The 13,037-nt window shown below is 41.7% G+C and overlaps 1 protein-coding gene across 8 annotated transcripts in view; it reads right to left on the bottom strand.

Annotated features, from left to right (window-relative positions):
• LOC126184785 (phosphatidylinositol 4-phosphate 5-kinase type-1 alpha-like) overlaps positions 1-13,037 on the bottom strand; it is a 314,413-nt gene that overhangs the window by 179,676 nt on the left and 121,700 nt on the right. For 6 of the 8 annotated variants that reach the window (XM_049927350.1, XM_049927348.1, XM_049927349.1 and 3 more), the window contains one exon: positions 1,409-1,663. The exons of the other annotated variants lie outside the window; for them this stretch is intronic. In XM_049927350.1, coding sequence (XP_049783307.1) covers positions 1,409-1,663 — 255 coding nt within the window. The remainder of the gene's footprint in view (positions 1-1,408; positions 1,664-13,037) is intronic. 8 annotated transcript variants of the gene reach the window in all.

Raw genomic sequence — 13,037 nt, 5'->3', positions numbered from 1 at the left:
AAGTTATGATGCACACGAAGTATAAACAAGAGAAATAGAAACTATCACTAAACTCTGCTCTACAAAGTTCTCACTGTACACTAAGATTAAAATAAATAACACTACTAAAACAGATATATGAACAGTTACTTTTCACTAGGAAGGCAGCTCATGCAAAAGCTAATGCACAGATAAAAAAGTGCAAGCACTGAGGTAATGTAATTAAACACAAGTCATCCCAGATATGCATACAGATATTAGAACTTCTTGACAGAAGCTCACATGAAAAATAATAAGAAAAGCTGTGTGGACAGAGACACTGATTTTGCTGGCAGTTTTAATTTAGTTTTCCTTTCATCCGTTTCAATTCATTTTCAGTGCTTTACTTATAGATCTATACACAAGGACAAGTGTATGTGGAACTTATCATCTGCCTCACTTTCGAAACTGCTCATAAATTTTGCACATAAAATTACATATATGTTGTGTCTGTACATTTTAATTTCCCCAGTTTCATCACTACAGTCCTTGTTTGGCACTTATGCACTGTGTAATAATATTCTGTGTGTCCTCTACTGAAACAAAGGTTCTCCGAAGTTAGCAACTATCATTATCTCAAGTGCATGATGACTTTCCTCTTATGTCTACACTGGAGCCACCTGAGCATCTCTGTCATTCTCTTACAATAAATAAGCTTGTTGCAATTGTTGTGAAAGAATTTTGAATGTTCCCAATCTATTCATTTATGACAGAAAGAAAAATAATGCTGATAACTGATGTTACAAGGGATCTGTAAATTACTTTTTGTACAGGCTAGTCCTCCTCAGAAACCCCGCTAAACTATAGATCTTGCTCTCTACCCAATTCATGAAATTCATGTCTCATATCACTTCAAAACAGCTCATCAATTTTTGAATGTTGTTGTCATCTTCAGTTTGAAGACTGGTTCATCAGCTGTCCACGCTACTCTGTCCTGTGCAAACTACTTTATATCCTAATAACTGCTGAAAACCTACATCCTTCTAAATTTGCTTACTGTATTCCTCTCTTGGTCTTCTCCTACAATTTTTAACCCCCCCCCCCCCCCCCACCCACTTTCCTCCAATACTAAACTGGTGATCCCTTGTCGTCTTATAATGTGTCATATCAAGCAATCGCTTTGAATGATATGCTTGACTTCAGCGACTACAATTTCTTAAAACTTCCCCCTTTCTTGGTGTCTCAAATGTGATGTGCATACTCAAGGCACCTAGAAGGGCATTAATATGATACGACTGTCAGGAAGCTGATCTGAGGATGCGGACTCAAATGAGCACACACATTTCTACTTTAAATACTTTGAACTACAAATATTGCAACACAAAATGTAAAAGCTTGGGAGTGTTAAGATAAAATATGCAAAGCTACTGCACTCCACACACGAGCCAACCTCGCTTGCCGAACGGGGACCCCCGAGGGGGGACGGGGGGTGGCACCCGGGCTCCTGCCACACCGCTACCGCTGCCACTGCCACTAGTGCTAGATGTGACGGTGCTAATGGCTACAGCAGGGGGCTGGCCGCTCTTCCCGAAGCTCGGTGGCCGATCCTTCAGCACTGCGGGATATGAGGGCGGAGTGGATGAGGGAGGGGAGCTTACGGCTACAGCACTTGTGGATGTAGGAGCGACTGTTCCAGGTGGGCTTCCTGTGGTTCCGGCACAATCAGAAGAGAAAGCAAGAGATGAAGAAAGAGTGTCAACATGCTGTACATATACACAATGCTGCACATAAAAAAGTTGCTGAAACTATTAAACAACTAAAGATTGACATATACAGGAATGGTGTACCACTTGAAAACAGTCCATTCTCAAACAAGTTTCTTGTAACTAAAACTTACAGAGGTACAAGCAACAACAGGAAGAAAAGAAAGCACGTATATGACTAACTTAAAACAGACGTCCATCAAAATACACATAAACACCAGAGCAACTTACAATTACACAAGTCAAAACAACTTTCACTTATTTTCAAGTCTGCAAATAAATAATTTGTAGATAGATGATAAAAGGAATTTACAAGAAGAGAAATTAGTGTAAGCAGTACAGAGAAAGCACATGACAGTCATTACTGAAGTAACAGTATATTGAGTTGTTAGCAGATATGATGCTGTGTAAGTTACTGTAAACCACATACTTCCATATTTTTTAAATTAACCTACTACCTTATTAAACACTGGATATTAAATAGCCCACGAAGTACTCTTAGTAAAGCAGGAGCATTGAACACTGCGCACAAAACTGCTGCTATTCCCTTCACAGATGAAAATACGCTTTGATGGAGAAATATAAATAGTAGAAAGAAGGAAGGTTTTGTGCGATACAGCGAGAGAGAGAGAGAGAGAGAGAGAGAGAGAGAGAGAGAGAGAGAGAGAGAGAGAGGGGGGGGGTGGAGGGGGAATGATGGCAGGGGGGTTAGGTAGGGGGTATGGAGGGGGAACAGTGGCAGAGGGGTTAGGTGGAGGGGATGGAGGGGAGGGACAAGCAGGGAGAGAGGAAATGAGAGGGAGAAGAAGGAGGGGAGTGTGGAGAAGAGGGAGGGGGAGGAGACAGAGGTGGTGGGGAAACAGCAGAGGAGGAGAGGAGAGACGAGAGAGAGGTGGAGGGGAAACAGGAGAGGAGGAGAGGAGAGGAGAGGAGAGACGGGAGAGAGGTGGAGGGGAAACAGGAGAGGAGGAGAGGAGGAGAGGAGAGGAGAGGAGAGACGAGAGAGAGGTGGAGGGGAAACAGGAGAGGACGAGAGGAGAGGAGAGGAGAGACGAGAGAGAGGTGGAGGGTAAACAGGAGAGGAGGAGAGGAGAGGAGAGGAGAGACGAGAGAGAGGTGGAGGGGAAACAGGAGAGGAGGAGAGAAGAGGAGAGGAGAGACGAGAGAGAGGTGGAGGGGAAACAGGAGAGGAGGAGAGGAGAGACGAGACAGAGGAGGTGGTGGAAGAGGAGAGGAGAGACGAGAGGGAGGTAGAGGTGGAGGAGGAAGAAGAGGGTGACAGGAGGGGGTGAGGCGAGGGTGACAGGAGGGGGTGAGGCGAGGGTGACAGGAGGGGGTGAGGCGAGGGTGACAGGAGGGGGTGAGGCGAGGGTGACAGGAGGGGGTGAGGCGAGGGTGACAGGAGGGGGTGAGGCGAGGGTGACAGGAGGGGGTGAGGCGAGGGTGACAGGAGGGGGTGAGGCGAGGGTGACAGGAGGGGGTGAGGCGAGGGTGACAGGAGGGGGTGAGGCGAGGGTGACAGGAGGGGGTGAGGCGGGGTGACAGGAGGGGGTGAGGCGAGGGTGACAGGAGGGGGTGAGGCGAGGGTGACAGGAGGGGGTGAGGCGAGGGTGACAGGAGGGGGTGAGGCGAGGGTGACAGGAGGGGGTGAGGCGAGGGTGACAGGAGGGGGTGAGGCGAGGGTGACAGGAGGGGGTGAGGCGAGGGTGACAGGAGGGGGTGAGGCGAGGATGACAGGAGGGGGCAAGGTGAGGTGGGAGGGAGGGAGGGAGAACGGGAAGGAGAGGGGTAGACAAAGGAGGGGGTAGAAAAATGAGGGGGTAGAAAAATGAGGGGGTAGAAAAATGAGGGGGTAGAAAAATGAGGGGGTAGAAAAATGAGGGGGTAGAAAAATGAGGGGGTAGACAAAGGAGGGGAAATTAGTACAAATTAAATGAGGAAGATGCTAGATGTGAGGCTTGAGGTTCTTAGCAATGAACAAAATGTATTAATATGCAAAACATATATATCAACTGTCTAGATAGTAGTCAGCATGCAATAATGATAACAGCTGTCAAGACAGTTTCCCAGTGAATTATTAACCAGCAAAGTGAAAGGAAGACCCAGCCAGGGTGGCAGCACCACCATGTTGCAGCCGGGAAACAGATGGGGGGAGGAAGTAATAGCATACGCTCCAGTCTTCTCACAGGTGGAACTCTACCATGCCAATCATCTATATGCCTATGCTCTGAATTCTTTCTTGGACATTGTCATTGTGATAACATTTATTTACAGTGTAATAAGTATGGATCCACAGTTCATCTAAATAAAGCATTGGGCACTTTAATTCTGATCCTTATTGTGAAAAAACTAATGCATATTTTTTGAAAACATCTGATTTCATTCACTCCTGCTGACATGTTTATTCGGCATCATATTAAATGAAATACTATAACTTGAACAATATTCTTTGCTAGCCTTGTTCTGTAAGATCAAAGCTGTGAAGTTTTCACAAAGATAGTATTATGTTGTATTTTTCACTATATTGCAGAAATTGGTGCCTAACAACACATTTATCCATACTGTCAATCACATATTTACTGTGTGCACTTTGTTCTTCCTTTCGGGCATATACTCGAATCCCACTTCACTCAGCCTTATGTCTCCTCTGTCATAATTTGCTCATCCTCAACTTCATTTTTTTCATGTTCCACCAACTTTTCTGTCAACACTGTCATCAATTTCTCCTTATCATCAATAAATTTAAGGAGTTCAACTGCAAGCTGTCACAGTTGCTCACAAATATATTTTCAACAATCACTTTTTGTGATTGTACTGCCAGGTAACAACGAGCACCATTTTGACCTGGGACAGGGTGTACTACTCGTGACATGTTAGTTCCTGCTATCATTGGGTCAACAGTTCACTTTGCTGAATAATTTTAAGCTTTTATTAAGTGAAACATATACATAAGATGGATATATCAACAAAAAATTTACTCTACATTGAAAAATCTTTTACTGAGCTGACAAAGAATATAATTAAAAAAACATAAAGCCCCATTTTATACACTCATCATCATGATTGTTGCAGCATTGTGGAACAACCCGAGGAATAGAGTGAAACTTAAGGAAAATGCAAAGCAGGGAATAACATGCAAGTGGTTAGTAATGCAGAACAAATACACATGCTGGAGGATCCACACCATCCTCTTAATGGTCAAATGAGGCATATAAATTGAGGAACATGGAGGGGTGAGACAAACAGTATATTACCATCTTAGAGTTGCCTAGCTTTTGACACAGAAGTCAAAATGCCTTTCCAGTCTCTCTAAGTTTTACTCACATTCATTTAGACCTTTTCTAAGCACTTTTTATGTGCACGGTAGTTTCGAATTTACAAACATGATAGGTCAATATGACATGACCAAATTAACTTTCCCATCACAGAAATCGGCAGCAGAAATCATTCCATGGAAGGTTTATTAGAGAGGACGCAGACCTTCCACAAAAGGTCCAAAACAAGTGGAAACATAAAAAAATCTACAACAGAATTATGCTTTTTTAGCATGATACTGAAAAACATTAAGTATGGTAATATGGTACAATAATAGATATATTTCAGATTTTGCAAAGTGTGGCTGTACTAAACAGCAGCTACAGTGTCAGTAAAGTTTTGGGGATTAAATTTGCACCTTACTTCAGTACATTCCAGGTACCGCTTAGAACATGCAAGCCTTATATGGACCACATACTACTATTTCTCTGGCCCAATCATGTGTTATGCATGAAGCTGACTGTATATACTACGTGAGTCAGGACCCGTGCTTCAGACTCCCTGTCTTGGACATATGAATAGAAATATACATTACGCTTGTTTAGACTGAACTTATAATTGGGAGGGGGGGGGGGGGGTAAAGCAGGTGTCCACCAATAAACTTTCAGAGAAGTAGTCCAGTAAACATGGTCTTTAAAAGTGCATACCTTACAAGATATGAGCATTTGTTCATCTTAGCTACTGTAAAATGCATCTCTTCTACTGAACAACTGCCCGTAGCTTTTAAGGTACAAAGTTTAGAGTCCATGTTTAATGGACTCTTTTTTTTCTCAAAATATGGAAAGCAAATAGCATTCGGTAGCAAAGATGAACAAGTGCTCACAGCTCTTAAAAGGTGCATTTTAGAGACTATATTTACCAGACTTGTTTCCTTGTTGTAGTCCTTACCATCACATCTGAAAGTTTTTTGGTGGCATTCTGGTTCACCCTGTATACATAGTTAGCATTCCCTTTTGTCAGGCAACACATGTTCGCTGTAATGTCATTTAATGTGTCATGCCACAAGAAAGATAATACAAGTCTTAGGAAAGACAATGATATATAAAATAATTATGTAATCTTTCTTTGCCTATCCTCATTTACAACTGACAGAGGATGTTTGAAGTGTTTACATGGAACCTGAATAGTTTCATTCTACCGGTTTGATTGTAATTCCCTTTTAAAAAAATTACATTTGTGTTGACTTTGCTCAAAGAAAGCAAATATGCACACAGTCAGTTCCCTTTTAGTGTTAACTGGGGTACATCAGGACCCTTCACATGCCTTCTTATATTACTATTCTCCATGGACAGTTCAAACCAACAGAATGTAGTGATGGTCCCATGATGTTAACAACACATGTATGTTCAAAGTGCAAGGACTATTTTCTGTTAACAGCTGAAGCAAGAAGTTCACAAGCAATCCTCATTAAGCTGCTTTTAAATATGGTGACATTGTGAATTAATAGGTGTGGCGTGTCGTGAGAGAGAGTGTCTGTGTGTCAAAGAGAGTGGTATTTTCTGTGAAACACTACCAAAACAGTGAGTAGGCTATGACTGTGAATTACTCTGGTTTCTTGATTGTTGTTGCCTTTTGTCGCGTATTTACATTAACTTAAGATGTTTTAACTTGAAATATGTCGACATGACTTCCAAATACAAAACCCTTACTTAACTGCTGAATTTCAGGGTCAGTCAAGATTTCAATTTTGGATCCATCTCTTTGAACTCCCCAGAAATTTCCTTCACAAACCAAAACTAATCTCTGTTATGGGGGACAAAGAGCTAAAAGTACACAAATGGTTTTCATTGGAGATCAACATCGTTTTACCACACAATAAACTACCAAATTTAGACCCTCTCCATCTTTTTCACTAACTTTTCTAATTCCTCATGAGAAACCGGACAGGATACCTAGATGGCTGCAACTCCATCCATCAGATACAGTTCTCAAACATTACATAGGTTCACTGGTCATCCACTTTCCAGGAGAACTGGTAATTATCTGGCACAAAGTAGTGAAAGACATGAACACGGTGGGGAGGGGGGGATAATTAAACTGTCACGTTTAATTGCTTCTGCAAAACATTTGTGAGAAAGACAGCATATGCCACCAAGTTGTCAGGTGGGTGAGTGATATCCTTGGTGAACATTACTTGCATTTTTTAAATTTATTTTTGAAATGTTTCTTAATATTTGTACCACAAATCTCTGATGCCATTGTTAGGGTCTGTTGCATGATTTCTTTCAACAAAATTCCTTTCTGGTTTTACACCACCACAGCAATCATTGTTTGATTTTTCTGGTCTTCTTGTACGAATGAGTGCATGTCCACTCCTTTCCCAGTTTATTTTGCAGTGATAAACTGAACAAATTATCTATCTGAAGTCACAATTACACTGAACATTTTTATCACCACTTCCCCACAACAGGAATAAAGTGACTCTGAAGGTAAGTACACTCTTTGAGTTCTCTGGATTTTGGGCATTTGCTTTGGAATACATTATACATTGAACTAAATGGGAAAAAGCCTCTGTGACACTGTGGTACACAGCAATCCTAAAACGTAATGCAAATTCCCAATTAACATTTCAAATTCTGAATGAAATGATGAAATTCTCACAACATGCCATATTTATGTCTGTTGGTTACTCAGTTTTAGGGGTAGGTGTGTTTAAGGGACTAAACAGTGATGTCATCGGTCCCTCCTTCCCAGTATAGTCCACGTGAAGTTAATGATGCCAGACAGAAATTTAATATAATTGTGATAGTATGCAGCAGTGGCAAAAGTAGGGCAATAAAATCAATAATTGTGTATAGCTGAACAGCATAACCTACCCTAGTAATCATACTGTGGAAAGGGAACCAACAATTTGAATTACAATTCGAATTGGAATTCGAACCATGAATCATTATCTTCACACCTCAGAGGTGAAGGCTAGGTTAAAGGCTTGTTGGAATATTTCTGTGGTTTGAGTAGTATTCACTCTTGATGTTGAAGCACTGAAAGCAATGCTAATGTCACAGATGGAAAATAATTTAAAGAGAGTTTAAGTACACTGCTCAGCAAAACTTAACGATGAGCTACATAAAATAACATAACACATTAACTACTCAGTGGAAATGAATTAGAGTGCAGAAGTATGTTGCAAAAGGTCTCCCAATCATGAACAGAAAGTTGGACATCACATCGCATGAGGCCAACATGACTGTAGTGCTATACAGGGCTGGGCTGGGCCCGTAACACAAAGAAGTTGAAAGAATGAAAGACGACAGACTGTGTGTGTGTGTGTGTGTGTGTGTGTGTGTGTGTGTGTGTGTGTGTGTGTGTGTGTGTGTGTGTGTGTGTCAATCAGCAAGCAGTTACAATGCACTGTGGTGGTGGTCTTCAATCAACAGGGCCTGGAGACTATGCATGGATGATTTCACATGAGAAAGGATCATCGTCAAACTGGAAGGGAGACAAAGTGTGATGAGTGTAGCCCAGGAGTTTGGTATTGCTCACAGCTTTGTTTCATGTGCATTCCAAACCACAAGCACTGCTGCCCAAAGGAGGAGGAAGTGGTTGGTCAAAGCCTATTATAGTAGCAGATGAATGCTACACTGTGCAACAGGTAAGAAAGGACACATATTGAAAAGCAGGTGAAATTGCAGCCACATTTAACAGGACTGAAAGGCATGCAATCTCATACTCCACAGTGGCAATGTGACTGCATGATAATGGTTTCATTACCCGATGACCAGTATGTTGTGTTTTTGAGATGACACCAAGAGCATCGGGACTAGACCAAAAAAGAATGGGATTATGCACTCTTCTTGAATGAGAGCAGATTCAGTCTAAGTAATGATTTTGGACTTATCCTCATATGACAAGAGGTGGGAACACGTAATGCACCCCTGAACATTGTTGAACACCGTCATTTTGGTGGTCAAGGTATCATGGTGGGGGAAGGAGTAATGTTGCATGTTCATACTGATCTAAAAATCTTTGAACACATTACACTCACCAGTCAATGTTATTGTGACAATGTACTCCTTCGCAATCGGAGAATGGAAGGGACTGGCCCATCTGCTCCTCTTGACTTAAATTCCATAGAGCACATGTGGGATGCATTGAGGAGACATACTGAAATACATCCACATGCACCACTGACGATCCAGCAGTTGTCAAAAACACTGGTGGAGGAATGTAATGCCCTACCAAAAGAACTCCTTACCAACCTCGATGCCACCATGGAAGCATATTGCAGAGAATGAACAACCACCTGTGGCTATCACAAGCCTATTAAGAACCATGTCCTGTCTTTTTTTAATGTCCAGGGGAACAACATAAATCATGGTGTAATTATTATCTTCAAATAAAAGTTTAATTTCCATTTGTCTCACTGTGTATTTCTTTCAGTGACCTGCACTATACTGTAGCACTTCTTCCTGTGTACGGTCCAAGTTTCATCGAGCTATGTCACTTCTCAGTGACACATCATGCAAAAGTTACTTTCCTTCATCAGTTTTGCACACTAGTGAATATGCGTCATGCCGGTATGCAGGTCAGAGGTTATACATTGGCTCCTCCAGAGTTCAGCTGCAAAAAGTGACACCCCACCTACATTTGATTACCTGTCCACCTGATGTAGGACTAAAAAAGTAATATAATGTATAATGCCTTCTAACGGGGAGATTCACAACAGTAAAAGTGAGAAGGCTAAAAATGTAATTAACATTAGTGGGCTCAACAATAGTAACGTAAGGTGACTGAGATAATCAGGTCAGTTGGAGGGTTGGTGCTGTCAAGTGTCTCACAGGGCTCAGCATGCAGAAAGGGTGAGGATGGGCAGTCCTCTGTCCTCTGTATAGTCAATGGATGGCAGATTGAAACAGAATCCATGCTCTCAGAGAAAGCATGAAAACCTATTCAGCTGTTATCAACTAGTATAAGGAATAAGGATTCCTTGTGGTCTTTCTTTCATAGGACTGCTTTATTAAGGGGCATTCCTAAATGTGCAGAAGAAGGATGATCAATATGGCTAGCAACCTCCACGATCAACATGTGGCAAGAGACACCCCAATCACCCCTGCTCTACCCTAAAAGCACTTTAAAGAATTATATCAGGGAGTAAAACCCACTTGTAGAGAGGTAACAAAGAACTTGTTCAACTGTCCTTATGTTGCGCACCATTATTAGAGGCGAATAATCTGGAAGAATGGTGTGGTGAGTCAGGAAGTGGGGGCATTCCACCTGGATGTGAGTTAGTGTCTGTAAGGCTTCAAAATCACAACATAGTTGTGGTTCATTACAAAAGAGGAATCCACAGTTAATCTGGAATGACCAACGCAAAAGCAACACAGAATGGTGGATTCCCTCTGGGAGGAACAGAGGAGGAATGCCTTGACAGTGTAGAGCTTATTAGAGGGGGCAGTAGCCCACCAGATGATGTTCCACTGCTGAGTGAGTAGAGGTCGTATTTGCACACACAAACCTGTAGCTGGGATCGATAAGTGAACGTTGGAAGGGTACTCGCTTCTCTAGCCAAATTGTAAGCCAGTTCATTCCCTGGGATACCCACATGACTTGGAACTTAGTGGAAGACAACTAAGCAAGAAGTATGACTAAGGTCAGAGAGAAGATCATGAAGAGCACATATCACAGGGCGACAAAAGTAACATATGTCAATAGCATAGATACTTTTCACTGAGTCACTACAAATTAAAACGCTGTGCTCTGTTAATGACTATCAGCTCTGCTGTAAAAGTATTTCACATTTCCAGCAACAAATTTTGTCCCTGACTGATGGGAGATGTAAAAACTTGTCCCATTCTATGGTTGTTTTTCAGCTCGCAGTGTAACTGATGGTAGCACCCTTATACTCCTGAAGAACTGAGAGGAATGAATGCTGAAAGGTCACGGAGGCAACTGAAACTTTAGATCCTTGAAATATGTGAGTGGGGTACTAAACAAGAAGAAGTACACGGGACTACACGTGGAGTATGTTCTGAGTGATGTAAGTGTCAGTCTTGGAAGAGGGTCTCAAGATGCGTAACAAATAATAATGCCACTTGAGGATGAGTGTCAGGGAGTAGACACCATTTGCATCAAAAAATAATTGTATGACTCCTTGGAGCTAGCATTCAGCCAAGGTTATATAATAGGAGCAATACCAAATGAGAAACTTGTTGACATACAGTGTGGGGGTAGCCACTGGCCAAACGAAGATAACTAGGCTATGTTGATGAGTGTAACACCAACCCTGAGGGAAACCATGCTCTTGAGCCCATAGGGAGGTGAGCAACATACAATCTCTAACCCAGAATAATCAATGGAATAAAAACTGACAAATGAAATTCAGTAGGGAGTCTCAAAAGCCACAGTCATAGAGGGTAAGTAAAATGTGATGTCGTTAAGCAATGATGTATGCCTTATGGAGATAAAAAAAGACTGCAATGTGATGATGGTGTTTAGAAAAAGCCTGTCATATTGCTGCTTAATCCTAACCACATGGTCAGATGTGGATCATCCATCTCAAAAACCGCACTGATCAGGAGACAAAATTCCCCGATTTGACAATCCAGCATAATCATCATACTACCATCCTTTCAAACAGTTTACCGACCACAAGGCTAATCAGCCTGTATCTGTCAACAGACAATGGGTTTTACCCTAGTTTAAGGACTGGGGTGGTGACACAGTCTCTTCATTGTAGATGAAAACATCTTCTGGTCAAATACAGTTGAAATGCTGAGTAGATGGAGCCTGTGAGTCGCACTCATATGACGATCATTTGATTATGAATCTAATCAGGGCCTGGGGCCTTATCATGAGGCAAGTCAAGAGTCTGAAGCAGTTCCCTGTGAATGAAAGGTTTATTATAGTTCAGGGTTACTGGGGGGGGGTTTAAAGATAGGCATTATTTTGGGAACATTCATTGCAAATCAGCTAGTGGTTGGAAATGTTTTACCATACCACAGAAATCTAACTGCTGATAACAAAATTCAGCTGCCATCTGTTAAAAATGTAGCCACCACAATGATAAATTTAAGGACAAAACAGTAAAAATGAAGAGTAAGAAAGAGTGGTTATCTTATAAATGATTCAAAGACAGAATATCTCTAAATTTGGATGAACCAAGCCAATCAGACAGGCTCTATATAAAGAAATATAGCTGGAAGCAGATTCCCTGAAGGGATCAAACACTGTACAGACCGGTAGCAGGACCCCCCCCCACCTTGTCACATGAAAGTCAATGAAAGTATCCAAGACGCAAATAAGTTTTACTAGAGTGTGCTCAAGTGAAATAGTCAAAGCAAATATCTCGTGAAGCTTGGTCATATCATTCAAAACAATGCTCAATGATGGTATGTAAAACTGATTGATTTTGTTCCTAGTGAAAGAAGGCCACTGAGCAAGACAGGAAAAAGATAGAGGCAGTAGCTTCACAAGGATCTGTTCCAAATTGGCACACAGAAAAATATGATGCAGAAAATAGGGATAAAACACAATGGAGGCAGAACCTTGTATTTCCACTCAGTCTCCTGTATTTGATCACAAAACAGTAACAACAGAACAGGTGTGTGTGTGTGTGTGTGTGTGTGTGTGTGTGTGTGTGTGTGTGTGTGTGTGTGAGTGAGTGAGAGAGAGAGAGAGAGATATTATCTTTACAAACTGAAAATCAATATATGCACCAATCCTGGTTGCTGCCAGAATTATGATCCCAACCCACTTTGTTCCTCGGCTCAATATATTTAGACATACTGTTAATGGGACATGTCAAATGAGCATGCAAAATCCATCACAGGATGATTTAAAATAGCTTTGGTTGATAATTTGGTTCATTTTGCTATTCATGTGAGTGTGGTTGCAACTGAGTAGCATTCTACTACCCATTGCAATAGTCCGTGAGCAACAAGTAATGATCCTCTCTGGTTGTAGTTGCTTGTTGTCAACACTGCCCTTATCATCTAGAAATACTCCCTTTAGTTTGAAGGTTAAGATCACAATTATGCACTGCATTTCATGAACTCCAATGTC

Source organism: Schistocerca cancellata, chromosome 4, assembly GCF_023864275.1.
Source record: "Schistocerca cancellata isolate TAMUIC-IGC-003103 chromosome 4, iqSchCanc2.1, whole genome shotgun sequence".
Lineage (NCBI taxonomy): Eukaryota > Metazoa > Arthropoda > Insecta > Orthoptera > Acrididae > Schistocerca > Schistocerca cancellata.
This window is presented reverse-complemented; position numbering and strand designations above follow the sequence as displayed.